Source organism: Trichosurus vulpecula, chromosome 4 (assembly GCF_011100635.1).
Source record: "Trichosurus vulpecula isolate mTriVul1 chromosome 4, mTriVul1.pri, whole genome shotgun sequence".
Taxonomy (NCBI): domain Eukaryota; kingdom Metazoa; phylum Chordata; class Mammalia; order Diprotodontia; family Phalangeridae; genus Trichosurus; species Trichosurus vulpecula.
In genome coordinates, this window is record NC_050576.1 from 246,543,526 (window position 1) to 246,558,618 (window position 15,093).

At 40.9% G+C, this 15,093-nt stretch overlaps 1 protein-coding gene across 1 annotated transcript in view; it reads left to right on the plus strand.

Annotated features, from left to right (window-relative positions):
• Positions 1-15,093, plus strand: part of FNDC3B (fibronectin type III domain containing 3B) — a 390,617-nt gene that overhangs the window by 342,562 nt on the left and 32,962 nt on the right. The window contains exon 23 of the mRNA XM_036753943.1: positions 7,302-7,514. Coding sequence (XP_036609838.1) covers positions 7,302-7,514 — 213 coding nt within the window. The remainder of the gene's footprint in view (positions 1-7,301; positions 7,515-15,093) is intronic.

Below are 15,093 nucleotides of genomic sequence, written 5' to 3' on the forward strand. Positions count from 1 at the left end.
TCACCTGGGACTCCCTATACTAATGAGATCACAGGACCTCGACGTTGTTCTTGATTAAACCAGGACTGCTGAGCTGGATTTTAATCAAGCATTTGCTGAAGGATTGCACTGTGGCAAATCTGCATTAGAGAAGGTTTTTCTTCATGGGGAGTTCCTGTATCTTATATTTCAGTCAAAAAGTGAGCTGGCCAAGAGTCCTTACTGATGCATCAATAACTAATTGGCCATTCTTATTTAAGAGTAACCTGCGCAGAGCTAGGAGGGGGTTGGGTTTCTCAGCCTCACCTTCTACCAGTCCACAAAACCTGCTTCACGATTGTTTGAGCAGCACAATTGCAGTACTGCAAAAAGATAAAGATGTAATTTTGGTCAAAGGGACTTCTTACCTGTCCCCTTCTGTCCCCTAGAAATTGGTAAAAATATAAATGAATAGGTCATGATGTTCTGGGGAAAATAAGGGGTGGGCAGGGGTGCATTTTAGGCAAAGCGTTCACATAAAGAGCTTGTGGGAGGTGGTTGTTTTGCCTTTTAATCTTCAGTAGCTCCATATTGTTCTCACACTGAGTTTATTCTTCCTCTGCATTGCCATGAACAAAATTAGCCTCTTTAGCATCACCCCTAATGGAAGAAAGGGTGGGTTGTTGTTTTTTTAAACTGGGGGAGATCAGTCAGATCCTATGGGGGGTGCTTTTTCCAAGTGATTTATGACTATTATTAAAACAATTTTCCCCACAATTGGTACCCTCAGACATTGCCAGTGGCCTTTTGCTGGGTGTATGAAATCAGCTGGAGACTACCCGGGATGCCAATTTAAAGTGTGGTTATTTTTCATTTTGGAGCTGAATTTAAAATAACCAAGGCTGTTTTCCTGATTCTGGAGGGAAAGACCATGAGTCTGGTCTCGTAGGAAACACTCTACAGATCACACTGAAGCTTCCAGTAATAGTTTGCCGGCTCCTTCCCCAATTAGACACAGCTCCTCGAGGGCAAGGACTTTCTTTGTATCCCCAGCGCAAAGCATAGTGCCTGACACATAGTAGGTGCTTAATAAATATTAATTGACTGACTTGCATTAGAAAATTAATGTTAATCCTAAGACAAGTTAGGTGAATTTATGACACGTTCTGAGCACCAACAGGCATTGGGGAACAGATGGAAAATCACTGCATGATTTGAACCCAGGTCTTCCAACACTGAGGCCAATTCTCTTATCCCCTATATTTCATTCTTCTCATATATGTTTACATATATGTGCATGTGTATACATGTGCATATATTTACAACAAATTAGATTACATTGCGCATTCATAAGTGATTTGTAATTGTCCTCTTGTTCCATGTTTTCTCCTCCCAGTTATAAAATCTTCTGGAGTAAAAATTAGTTCTTTTTATTTCTCCCTCACAAGCACAAGATTTATTGCTAGGTACCTATGTGCTAAAGAAATGCTTAATAGATGGATAGACGGGTGGATTGATGAATAAAGAGATGGATGCATAGATAGATGGGTAGGTGGATGGATAGAGAGAAGGGTGGATGGAAGGATGACTGGGGATATGGATGTGTGGATGGATTGATAGAGGGATAGAGATAAAGGGATGGATGAGTAGATGGATGAATTGAGAGACAGATGGAAAAGGGAATTTGATTGTTGATAATCAAGTCTTATGTCATCCTGTATGGAGTAGCAGAAATTTTCTTTTGCAGAGTTATCGCACATATTTTGAAGAACAGCCTAGAGTCTTATCAAATCATCTAACAAAGGAAAGCCTTAGGCATCTCAAGGTAGAGGAGCAGAGATTTTACTTTTATTGGCTGGTTCTTCAACCAGACTTCTCAAAGAGCATCTCGCCTAAGATGATTTACTTCCACAATACCCTCATTCAGTTAGGAGTTAGAGTGGACTGTGGAATCTTTGGAGAGAAACAATTAACAGATATTTTTTTCCTGTCTTCTGACTGGCCATTCGGGGAATTGCTTGAAGTCAAGGTGCTTCTCCCAGATAGAAAGCACCATTCCTTGTCCTGGACACTTAAATCCGATTAAATGCAGGTATTATTGTTTTTAAACCATAAAAATGATCAGCTAAAATAAAACCTTATCTTGTTTGGGCCTTTTTGGTAGTAACTGATCAGGAAAACATACTTCTATCTTTTATTTCAGGAAGCAATTCAGTTCAGTTAACCAAGCATATATTAATTTCTTGTTGTTTTTGCTGCTTTGCAGCGTTATGCATTGACATTTCAGAGTGATTTTGATTTGCAATTTCTCTTATTCTCAGTAATCTGGAGCATTCTTTAATGTGGCCACAAATACCTTGCAATTCTGCTTTTGAGAACCCTTTGTTCCTATCCTTTGACTTATCTATTGGGGAATGGCCATCTGTCCTCTGAAACTTACTCAAGGTATATGACCTTGGGCCAGTCACTTAACATCAACTTCCTCGGCTGTAAAATAGCAATAATAATTAATAATAATAATAACACCTACCTCTTAGGGTTATTGTGAGGATCAAATGAGATGATACTTTGCAAAGCTTAAAGTGCTTTATAAACGCTACACATCTCATCATCATCATTACTATCACTAGCACTGTTATTACTACTGCTGTGTGCCAGATGCCATGTTGGGCACTGGAGATACCAGGGGAAAAACGGCCCCTGCCCCTGGAGAGCTCACCTGGCATTTTGTGTCCTGTTATCTTTCATTGCTATGATCCGTGAAGAACGGGCTCATCATCAAATGATTTCTCACCTGCAGTTTCTTCACCATAAAACCCTGCACAATGACTTCCCTCATCCAAGTAAAGTGACTGAGGTGGGTTTTTTATCACAGTGGAGCTGAATGACTCATCACTTCTTTGCACTCATCAGTGGTTCTTTGTTGGAATCAGTTATGCTTATGACATCCTACAGACAGTAAATAATGTTTTCAAGGAATATCGAGAGACTATTCCACAAACAAGCCACTTCCTTCTCCAGGGGATTGTATGTTAAAAGTGACTTTCCTTTAATAATAAATGAATGAATGAATGAATGAATAAGAGTCAACAAGTGGGTTTTGATAGGCCGTTAGGGCCCAGAGCCGTTTAAATGGTATGACAGACTAATACCAGCTGTTCTGATGGGCACATTTCACAGAAAATGAGTAAGCCAAAGCTCAAAGTCCATGTCGAACGACCATTTAGAATGTCTTGGCTGATGCTGAAGGTCTTGTAAAGGATAATTTTCCCTAATGCTGCGGAGCCATGTGGCTTGTTGAATGTGGCTCCAGATGACACATGTCCCCAGAAGACCCTTCCCTTCACCAAAGAGTATACAGTCATGTCTTGATGGCTCACATTTACCTGTAGGAGGAGGATTCAGTGACACAGGTCACCTAAATCAGAGGATAATCCAAAAATCATTTCTCCTTGGCTTTGGATCATGTATTTGAATCTGGATGAGTGTAATTTGTGAATTTACATTTTGAAAAAAGACAGATCTGATCCCTTTGATGCAAATTGTATCTTTTTTTAAGGAAGGAGCTTTTTAAAAAATGTTGCAAAGTCATCTCTTTTTCTGGCTTTATTGTCTTGGTAAGAATGTGTGTTTTTTATGAGTTTTGACCCACAGTAAATACATATGAAGAAGAATCAACCCAGAAAGAACCTTCATATTGTATTCTCAGTTAACCCTTCTAGGGTTCTAGACTTGGAAAGCATCACTTTACAGACTAACAAAAGCCAACAGCTCTAGCATAAAGCTGCCATCTTTCTTGCTGATCTGGCAAGTAGAGAGTGCCTGGCACATAGTAGGTGTTTAGTTTAGTAAAGCCTAATTGACTGACTGACCATGGAAGGGGAGGGTGGAGGTAAAGACGATGACTCAGTGTTTTGGTACAAGAATAGAGAACCCTGAGATTCTTTCCTTTGCAGACTTGAAGCTGTGATTCAGAGTGAGGACAAGCACAGTGACGTCGGAGATTCTAACAAAGGGCTGATTAAAGGCTCCAAGAAAAAACAAGCTGTGCTTTGAGCTCATGCCTTATCTGCTAAGATAGTGGAATTGACTCTGTTATTCAGTCATTTTTCGGTGGTATCCAGCTCTTCATGACCCCAGTTGGGTGTTGGAATTTTTTTTTTCTTTTTTTGCGAAGATAGTGGAGTGGCTCACCATTTCCTTCTCCAGTTCATTTTATAGATGAAGAAACTGAAGCAAACAGGGTGAAGTGACTTGCCCAGGGTCACATGGCTAGTAAGTGTCTGAGACCTGATTTGAACCCAGGAAGATGAGTCTTCCTGACCCCAGGCCAGGCACTCTATCTGCTGCACCACCTAGCTACCTTTGAATTGATTTTCATGCTCTTTAAAATGGGGGGATGGTACACAGGATTGTGAATCAAGAAAATAATCTAACTGTATTTCAGTCTAACTGGTTTACTTTGCAATACCATGTGTTTTATTTTTTGCATTAAAAACATTATTCTTCAATAAAGTCCACAGGCTTCTAAATCCAAGAACCCCTGGCCTATAGAAAAATAATATAAAATAGTATATATAGTTATAATAGCAAAGCAATCTATAATAGTATATATAATATATTTTTATAACAAAGCAATCTGTAATAATATATGATAGATAATTGTCATAGCAAAGCAATCTATAATAGCATATGTAGTATATAATCATTATGGCAAAGCACCATATAGTAGTATATGTAACATGATTATTATAGCAAAGCAATATATAATATTGAAGAACAAGATTGACCAATCACAATACAAGCCGTAGCAAATATATAATCATTATAGCTAAGCAATCTGTAATAGTATGTGCAATATATAATTATCGTAGCAAAGCAACATGTAATAGTATATATAATAATCTTTATAACAAAGTAATCTAATAGTATGTGTAACATGTGATTATTATAGGGAAACAACATATAATAGCGTATATAATATATAATCATTATAGCTAAGCAATCTATAATAGTATGTGTAAAATATAATTATTATAGCAAAGCAACATATAATATGTAGGAGCGACAAGATCGACCAATCACAATACGGGTCATAACAAATGTAATTATTATAGCAAAGCAATCCATAATGATAAATAAAATAATAGTCTCCACCTCATTTATTTGTGTATTTCTCAAGCATATCTTTGTATCTGAGAACTACCCCCAGAGCCCCTGGTGGCTATTAGCTCCACAAGTATAGACTCTTCTCTGGGGCCAAGCCAACAAAAGGAAGACTAGAAAACTTTGACACAGAACAGATGTGGGCTTCCCCCTACCCTTCTTACCTGCCATTTGTACAGACGTCGGCATCTCCACTGAAGAGAAAGCAGGAAGGGACTCTTCCTAAAAGTCGACAAGTGGAGAGCTTGAGAGACGTTGGCAAAGTCTGAAAAGGGAAGGGAGGGAGAGAGGGAGAGGGAGAGGGAGAGGAGAGGAGGCAGTAGAACCCCCTTCAGAGAGGGCACCAGATGCAGTCCATCCTGTATTTGAATCTGACTAGCACAAAGCCCTTTGGAATGGGATTTTCCATCGTACTTTATCATATATGACTTATCAGCCGGTGTTTAGAGATCTATGTTCTAGTCCATGGAATTGATACTAATTTTAAATTCAGCAGAAAGTAAGCTTCTTGAGGGCAGAACTATTTTTTCTTTTTTAAATCTGCGTATCCCCATTGTTTGGCACTAATGCTTTAGACATAGTAGATGTTTAAGCACTATACAGGCAGTCCCCAAAATCTTAGTTTTAAGCTTTAATTACTTAAAAGTGAATCAAGACTCTTGGGACAACCCCGTATAAAAATCATAATAATAGCCAATATTTATTGTAACACTTCTAGGTTTGCAATGTACTTTGCCCATATTATCTTAACTGATGTTATGCCTGCTTAACAGATGGGAAACAGAAGTAGATGTAGGTTAAGTGAGTTGCCCAGGGTCACGCAGCTGGTACCTGCCCCATGATTAGAACCCAGGCCTTGTAAAATCCCAAGTTTAGCACTGTAACTCTGTCAGGAGGCCTCTTATTATTATTTAAATCAGCATCTATGATAATAATAACAGCTAACATTTAAATAGATTTTCCAAACGTTTTGCTCAGTTAATGTTCCCAACAATCCTGTTCAGTCTCCCTATCTCCAAGCCTGTTGTTCTCTCCACAAAACCTTTGTGTTGTTACTGGTGTTTTTGCCTTTGGCTCCAGCCCTTTTTTTTTTTTTAAACGTGGAGCTCACAAAGCACTTTTGACATTGGGAAAAATACTAGAGAATGGAAGGTAGGAATCATTTAATCCGGCGAGGACTGAGCATTCCCTGTTGTATCCATGCCTCAAGGTCATGTGCCAACATGGCTGTTTTCCTAGGCGGTCCAGCTCGGATGGACATATACTCCTCCTCGATGTGTGAGGTTCCCAGAGAATGGCCTGAATGATCCGGTTTCTCATATTCTGAATCTCTTTATAAATCAAGTGACTGGTTTCCACCAGAAGGAGAAAGAGCTCTTAACATTAGTGTATTTTCTCCTTTCCCAGGAGAAAACATAAGTACATCCTGCACCTTGGCCACATGAGGTGGCCCATATCCAGGCATTTGGTTATTTTTAAAGACAAGAGAGGTTTTGGGGAGTTGGGTTTGGCTTGGTTTGGATTTTCTGGTTTTTTTCCCATAACTCGTCACCCTCTCATCTGTTTGTGCCTATGTCTTGAGGCTGAAATGAAATTTTGTTTTGTCTGATTTGAAAATTAGGTCAACTGCTCCCTGCCTCACAGGCTTATTAGGGAAAATGTTTTTTAAGCCTGAAATGCTAGATGAGTGCATGGGAGACAAACACTGGAGAGTCAGGGGACATGGGTTTAAATCGTGACTGCCTCTTGCTACCTGTGTAGTTCTGTCCTCTCTCTGGGCCCAGGATCCTCCTAGAAAGTGAAAGGGTTGGATGAGATGGCCTCCAGGATCTCTGCCTGATGGTATCTTGCAACCCCAGGTTCAGCAGTCTGTCTACCGTGGTTAGATTGGGGCCCCACTGTAGAGGGCCACCACCATAACTGTGTTCAGGGAACTTCCTTGCACTATCAGAGATCTTATGAATTTATTGAAAGGACTAAAGATGTCTTACTGATGCACCCTCAGGCAAACTTGCCAACCCAAGTGGAGAACCTTTCATCCAATCCATAAACTCCCCAGGCATTTTAATAATATTACCAGAAATGTTTTAGTTAAGGGAAAACCATTTAGGGCTCTAAGAGTATCTTAGCTACCTCGCCTGATTTTATTTTAATGTCTTTTTATTTCTCCCCTCCAGAATCAGAATTCAGGCTGTCAATGAAATTGGGGCTGGACCATTTAGTCACTCCATTAAGGCCAAAACGAGGCCATTACCACCCTCCCCGCCCAGGTTAGAGTGTGCGGCAGCAGGGCCGCAGAGCCTGAAGCTAAAATGGGGAGATAGCAACTCCAAGGCGCACACGACTGATGACATGGTGTACACGCTCCAGCTGGAAGACAGAAACAAGAGGTAAGCGTGAGCTAGGTCTGCAAGCGATGGTCGGGACGGCTTTGACCTGGGCGGGTCCATTCTCCAGAGGATGAGTGGGCTGGTTAATTTCATTGCTTCATCTTGGGCATCTCTTTAAAATGCCCATTTTATCTGAGGGCTGGCTGTTTCTCTCTTAAATGTTTCCTCTGTAATCTGTGTGTATGTATACCCACATATTGCCTTATACAGTGCTTAAGTATCTATATATACATTATATGCATTTCTATAGATATAGCTTGTACATATGTGTACATAGATATTACACTTAAAATTTTAACACCAACAAAAAAAGTATTAGGTGCCTGCTTCCTAAAAGATACTCTTTTCAGTGTCGAGAAGGACACAGTTTAGATGAGATCCGGTCTCTGCCCCCACGATTACGATAGCATTGTAGAAATGAACAGCTTTGAAAGACTTCAGAACTCTAGATTGACACACGGACCACCCATGATTCCAGAGAACAGATAATAAAGCATGCCTGCCTACCTTCTGACTGAGGGTGCATAAGTGGACACACCTTTTTGGATGTGTAGTTAAGTGATAAGTTGACAACTTTCCCTGCATGTAATGACTCTCACTACTAACTGAAAATGGGTCTATTCCTTTGAGATTTTTCCAAAAAGAAAAATGCCCAATCGAAATCCACTAGGCGTAAAGCTTGGGGAGAGAGAGAGAGGAAACATAGGGAGGGAGCTGTTATATTTGTCAATATTCATTCACCCCAAGGATATGGGGAGCGGGGGATGGGGAGAGTTTGTGGATCAAAAACTGCTTTAGGGGATGTCAAAGTGGAACCTGCCCTCCCAAGGCCAGGAGCTTGCAAATAAACGAACCATGAAGATAGAAAAATTCTTCGTTGTGTGCCACATTTGGTAAATATTCATAGCTATTTAAAAATAAAGTGCCCGGGTTATGCTTAGGTTTGTTCTTATGGGCCTTTTAATTTTTTAAACCTAACCATTTCCTCTGACTACAGCTGGCCTTGCTGGGTTGAGAACCTAGTACCAGAGCAAACCTCGGTGGTAGGAGAATGTTTTGTCACAAAGACACCAAACAAGAGAATGGGAGGGGAGAGGAAGGCCTGAAAACCAAGGATACTCAGTACTCTGTAAAGACCCTGCTATCTCTTTCCTGAGGTTCTGCCTGCTGAAAAGCAAAAAAAAAAAAAAAAAAAGCTCTTATTTTAGAGGTATTTGTTTCATTTCTCATTTATGAGACTACAGTATTTCAGTCTGAACTATCCTTATAGACCACGGTTATATAAAGCAATATTTTTGTCCCATGATGGCAAACTGTAGTCCCACCACATCATGAGATAAATTAGGGTCCTTTGACAAGAGAAGAGAGAGGTCTATTTAAAGATTAATCTACTGCAGGAAAGAGAGACCTGGGAACTAGTAGAGAATCTCTGTTGGCATCAGCGCTGACATTGCCAGGCATTAGGAATACACAAATAAAAATAAATAGTCTGCCCTCAAAGAACTTATATTCTGTCTGTCTGTCTGTCGGTCTCTGTCTGTGGGTGACTTCTGCTACTGGAGAGGGCTGGGAGGAAAGACAAATGGGAGCAGAGAAATACAAACCAACTAAACAGAGAACTGAACTGAAATCTTTTTCCTGGTTCTGGGTTCGAGTCTGCCCACGGAGAGGTGACCAGAAGACCAGGCTCAGGGCCACCACTGCAGATGATTGACTCAGACACTGTCTTCCCCTTCTCTTTCTCTTCATCTCCACCACCCTAGAGGGCAGGTCTAGACGAACGAAAAGCTGTCCCAAAACAACAGTTACTGTCTCATTTTAGTTCAAAGCAAAATCAGGAAGTTTCCTAGCATGTGTATAATTTCACATGTCCACATGCATACATGTATGCACACACATCCTAATGGCTGAAGAGGACTGGGGACGGTCAGTGGATATTTGATCTATTTTTTCCTGTACTTCTTATATTTAGTTTTTACATGTCCAAGACAAGTCTTAATCCTTGCCCAGACAACCTCCAAGAGGCCTTTGGGGATTTGGACATGGCCTAAGAATAGATCTTAATATCAGGTTTGACCTCAAGAGCAACCACATTATAAGTCCTTATTAAAACTAGTAAAATCTCATGGATTTTCCTGAGCCATTTTAAATTCTGCTGTTCTTTATGACCGTTGCCTAAGAAAACATAAAAGAATCTCACGGTCAAGACGTGCTCTCTACAAATAAAAACCAAGACTGTCTCTCTCTTAAATCAATTACTTAGCAAAATTTTAAGGGAAATTAAAAAAAAAACTTACATGAGGGATGACATTTTTTATAATATTACAAGCTGAGATCCAGATTCATCTTTTTAAAAAATTACATTTTTAGATAATCTCAGAATGTTATTAAAGTGGTGGGAATGTATAATATAGTAAATTCTCATTCTATATATAGAATAAGTTCCATTGCATTTGCTATGATGAGAACTTAGCCAGACTAGTTAGTTGGCAAATGACCTTTCATAGCATCCTAAAATTGAAAGAATAAGCAGTCTTACCAGCTTGGGATTAGAAGCCCATCAAATCCCAATCTTTTACATCAAATATTTGCTAGTTTACAAAAGGTCTCTCCTTCCTGACTAACTTAAATAATAATGTATTCATGTGGTCCCTCTTGTGACCTTTTCTCTCCCCTTCCTCTCACTTTACTTTTCTTCCTTTGCCCTTCCCTTCCTTTGCCTTTCCCTTCCCTTCCCTTCCCTTCCCTTCCCTTCCCTTCCCTTCCCTTCCCTTCCCTTCCCTTCCCTTCCCTTCCCTTCCCTTCCCTTCCCTTCCCTTCCCTTCCCTTCCCTTCCCTTCCCTTCCCTTCCCTTCCCTTCCCTTCCCTTCCCTTCTTTTTACAAAAATGGGAAAAGAGGCACTCATTTCAATTTCAAAGGAATCTAGTGTCAGTGCTCAGTCCCTTGGTGAGGGCAAAAACCGGCTGTCCTCAGATTGCCAGGATAGCAATTCTGGTGCAAAGGGGAGTACAGGGATTAGAGACAGAATGAAGTTCCATCACCACTCTCCTCACCTGAGCTGGACGGTGCACCAAACCTAGGTACTACCTATGGAGATGGGGGGAACCCACCATACAAAAATGGGTTGGTCACCAGCATTCCAGGCCACAACCACCATCCAGTCCCTCTCCCTGAGGGGAGGCAGAGAGATGACTCATGTCAGTGGTGCAGGGAACAGGGCACAAGTGAGATAATGTGCCACCATGAGGTGAGAAGCAGTCTAAGCCTTGGCAGCTGTAGATGTCTTGAGATTTTTTTTTAATAAATTCACTTCTATCCATATCTCACCGACACAGACCAAAGAATAGGGTGTTCCTTCTTTAACAATCTAGTCTGTCATTTAATTAAGAATGCCATTTAAAGGCGGGTTTTCTTTAGGAAAAAGCAGCATTCTTTTTCACTGGCTTTAGCTGATTAAGTGGTATCTTCTCTCCTTTATAATTAGCTCTGCTCCTTAGAACTTCAGTAGGAAACATCTTCAAAGGATGGGAGGAGGGAGAGGGACTGTTCCTTTTTGAAAACAAAGCTTTTAAGCCACTGGATGAGCCCAGCAATTTTGAGGGACCATCATTCCTCATTCTTCATTCCCCAAAGCAACTAATTGTGCTTTTGGTCAGTGACCCTAAAGGCTTTCAGGCATTAGTGTTGTGTGCTGACAACACCAGTCAGTCTTTGGGTTTTATTTGGGTTTTTTTAGAGGGCAGGTACCTGCCAGGCATCAAGCATCTAGCAAATTGTCAGAAAGATACTTTAGAAGGCATGTAGGACAGAGATAGTGAAGGGAAGGGACTGTTCTTGTCTTCCTGGAAGACCTGAGTTCAAATCCTTCCCCTGATAGTTATCACGTGTAACCATTGGCAAGTCATTGAGCTTTCTGAGCCTCAGTATGCCCATCTGCAAAATGGGGGTAACAATACGTCATTCATAAGGTTGTCATGGGGCTTGAATGAAATAATATATGTAGAGTGTTTACAGCTCTGAACCGGACCTTGATTTTTTTTATTTTTGACACAACTTTAGATCATATCATTAAAGGTACAGTTAGTAAACATCCATGAAAGGAAGCTATGGTCATAGAGCATCAGTCAGGATGGGCTTCAGCAATTATAGACTATGCCACACTGTAACCTTAATTTTAAAAGTATAGAAGGGGGAGAAATTGGGGATTTATAGTGACTCAAATATGGACCGACCATAAACTGTAGCATCCAAGAACATTTGTGCCATCTGGAGCTATAGTCATGGAGGCCGCGAGTCCTGGACTAGGATGATGATGATGACGATGGTGTTGATGATGGTGATGATGTCTATGATGATGGTGATGGTGATGACGATGATGATGATGTCTGTGATGATGATGATGGTGATGGTGATGATGACTATGATGATGGTGATGGTGATGACGATGATGATGATGTCTATGATGATGGTGATGGTGATGATGACTATGATGATGATGATGGTGATGGTGATGGTGACTATGATGATGATGATGGTGATGATGGCTATGATGATGGTGATGGTGATGACAATGATGGTGATGGTGATGATGACTATGATGATGATGATGGTGATGGTGATGATGACTATGATGATGATGGTGATGACGATGATGGTGATGGTGATGATGACTATGATGATGGTGATGGTGATGATGATGGTGGTGATTGTGATGATGGTGTTGATGACTATGATGATGGTGATGATGATGATGGTGATAGCTAACATTTCTGATAGTTATTGTGTCCCAGGCACTGTACCAAGCACTTTATATTATCTCATCTGATCCTCGCCACAATGCTAGGTACTATTGTTATGCCTGCTTTACAGATGAGGAAACTGAAGCAAACAGCATTAAGAGACTTGTCCAGGGTCACACAGCCAGTAAGTATCTGAGATCAGATTTGAACTCAGATCTTCCTGGCTCTGAGCCCAGAGCTTTATGCACTGTCACCTAGCTGCTGATCATATGGCTACATTCTGCTGGTCCAGGCCACAGGGGAAGTATTATGTTAAGTTCTAGGTATGTTTATCGAGAGTGACATGGAAAAACCAGTGCGCATTCGGTGAAGGGCAACAGGGTGTTTGAGGCCCTAAAGTTCAAAACAAATAGGGATTGATCGATGGAACCTGGAGAAGATGTAGGCAGGGTGTGACAGCGGCCATCAGACCCTTGGAGGGATTGGCGCAGGCTGGGCATCGTTCGGTTTCACCACTGTCGTGATCCATAGAGACTGTGGGGAGGCAGATGTCAGCTCCATGCAGAAGAAACACCTTAAACATGAAGAGTCGCCAAACACAAAATCTGGCAGATAGCCCATGGGGGGTGTTCTCAGGAGGCATCCTACTAGTTCACATGAGATCTGGATCAGCTCCCCTGCTTCCTTCTGCCTTTTTAAGAGTCATAGCTTTGGAGTTGGAAGGAGCTTAGATGTCACCTAGCCCTTCCATTTAGAGGAGGACACAGAGAGGTCAAGTGACTTAGGTTGAAGGTCACAGTGGCAGCGGCAAAATTTGAACTCACGTCCTCTGGCCCCAGATCTTGCATGCTTTTCTTTTACCCTAGTGTTAACTGACAAGGGTCAGCCGAGTGTGCAGATACAAACCCATCTCTATCTCTTCCTCCGTGTCTCTCTGTCTTTCCCTTCCCATTTCTCTTTCTATGTCTCCCCTCCCCCATTTTTCTCTGTCTCTCTCCCTCCTCTCTTCCTCTTCTCTCTCTTCTCTGTCTGTCTGTCTCTCTCCTTTCTCTTCCCCTCCTCCCCCCTCTATATCTCCTCTCTGTCTCTCCTCTCTCTATCTCTGTCTCTTCTCTCTGCCCTTCCTCTCCCCCCACCTCTCTGTCTCTCTCTCTCTCTCCCCCTCTCCCCCGCCTTACCCTCTTCCCCACTTCTTCTCTCTCTCCCTCTCCATGAAGAAAAAATGTTGACAGCCATGTCCTTAAAATACAAAGCTTAGCCATGGCCCAGAATCTGCATCATCTAGTCAATTTGGCAGGAGGGAGATTTATTGAATTATCCTCAGCAGATATGATAGCATAAGGTCTAAATCACTTTAATGCCGAGGCGTACAATAAGAACCTATAGTAAAAAGTGAGATAAATATTTTCATAATTCAGTGTCACTCTCAGGCTGGGTCAGAAGACCCATCAGCTCAGCTCAAATATCTGTAAACTTGCGGGCACCATCCTGCCTGTCTGGAGGGAGGGTGTGTTTACCTCCTTGCACTGAAATGTTTGCCCATAGTAACAGAATTTGAGTTGTTGCTGATTCTGGGCTGACCTTGATGAGCTGATGTTCCCTGATAATTGCATCTAACGCAGGGGCCGGAGCAGCTTTGGTTCCAAGAATGCATTTAGAGTTAATCTGTGCTGTTCAAGCTGAGTCAGACAGTGCACAATGGAAAAAAAAAATCGCTGTCAAATTTGGGGTGATTGCAGGAGGGAATCAACAGAGGGAGCTGATACACGTTTATTCTCCATTAATTTCTTCTGATATTTTCCCTGAGTCAACCAAGTTATCTGGAGGAGAGAGAGAGAGAAAATGCTCTGTGTGTGTGTGTGTGTGTGTGTGTGTGTGTGTGTGTGTGTGTGTGCTACATGCATAACTTCATTATGAATACTGGTTTGGGAGAATCTACATACACAGTCAGTTAAGACCCTAGAACTTAGAACTGGATGGTACCCTACAGATGCCCAGGAATGGGCACCAGGTGATTTGCCAAGGTTTCTCCAGTGGCAAAGGTGGCAGAGCCCCTTATGATCATGCTGGTTGGGAATTTTGGAAAGCTTCTCCCTTCTGTGATTTTTGTCCTTGTTTCCTCACCACCTAGTCTATATTAGGTGCTTAATAGACTCAGCTATTATGTGTTTCATATGATGAATTGCCAAAAATCTTCTTGAATAAATGGCATAAATATTTTCTGATGTAATAAATATGCATTTCCTAGGATATGGAAACAATCATATTGTTTGGGACAGCCTCGTATAATGAGGGAAGAATGCTAGCACTGAAGTCCAAAGACCTGGATTTGAGTCTTTCGGACTCTGCCTTTTTTTTTCCAAGTAACTCAGTTTCTTCATTTGTAAAATGGGAATAATTATAATTTTTGCACCTCCCCCCTCCACATACATAGAGTTGTATGGATTAAATGTGAAAGCAGCTTATAGCCATAAATGTAATTTATTAGTTAATAATAATAGAGTTGTATCGCAATGTATTTAAATTAATTTAATAATTTTTCAAAATAATAAAATTTAATATAAATATAATATTTAATATAAGTATAATAGTAAAAATTAAATTTAATAAATAATAAAAAGTAAATAAAGTAGTGATAATAAGAGTTTATTGTTGAGAGGAAGCCCCAGAGTCAAGAATATGGGTCCCTCCCCTCAGAGATTAAGTGATTTGCCTGAGATCATATGGTAAGCAACAGAGATAAGATTTGAAGTCAGATGCTCTGATTCCCAAGCTCCAGAACTCTTTCTATTAATATCTGTTATGTGCTAGACATTAGAGGTGCAAAGACAAAAGTGAT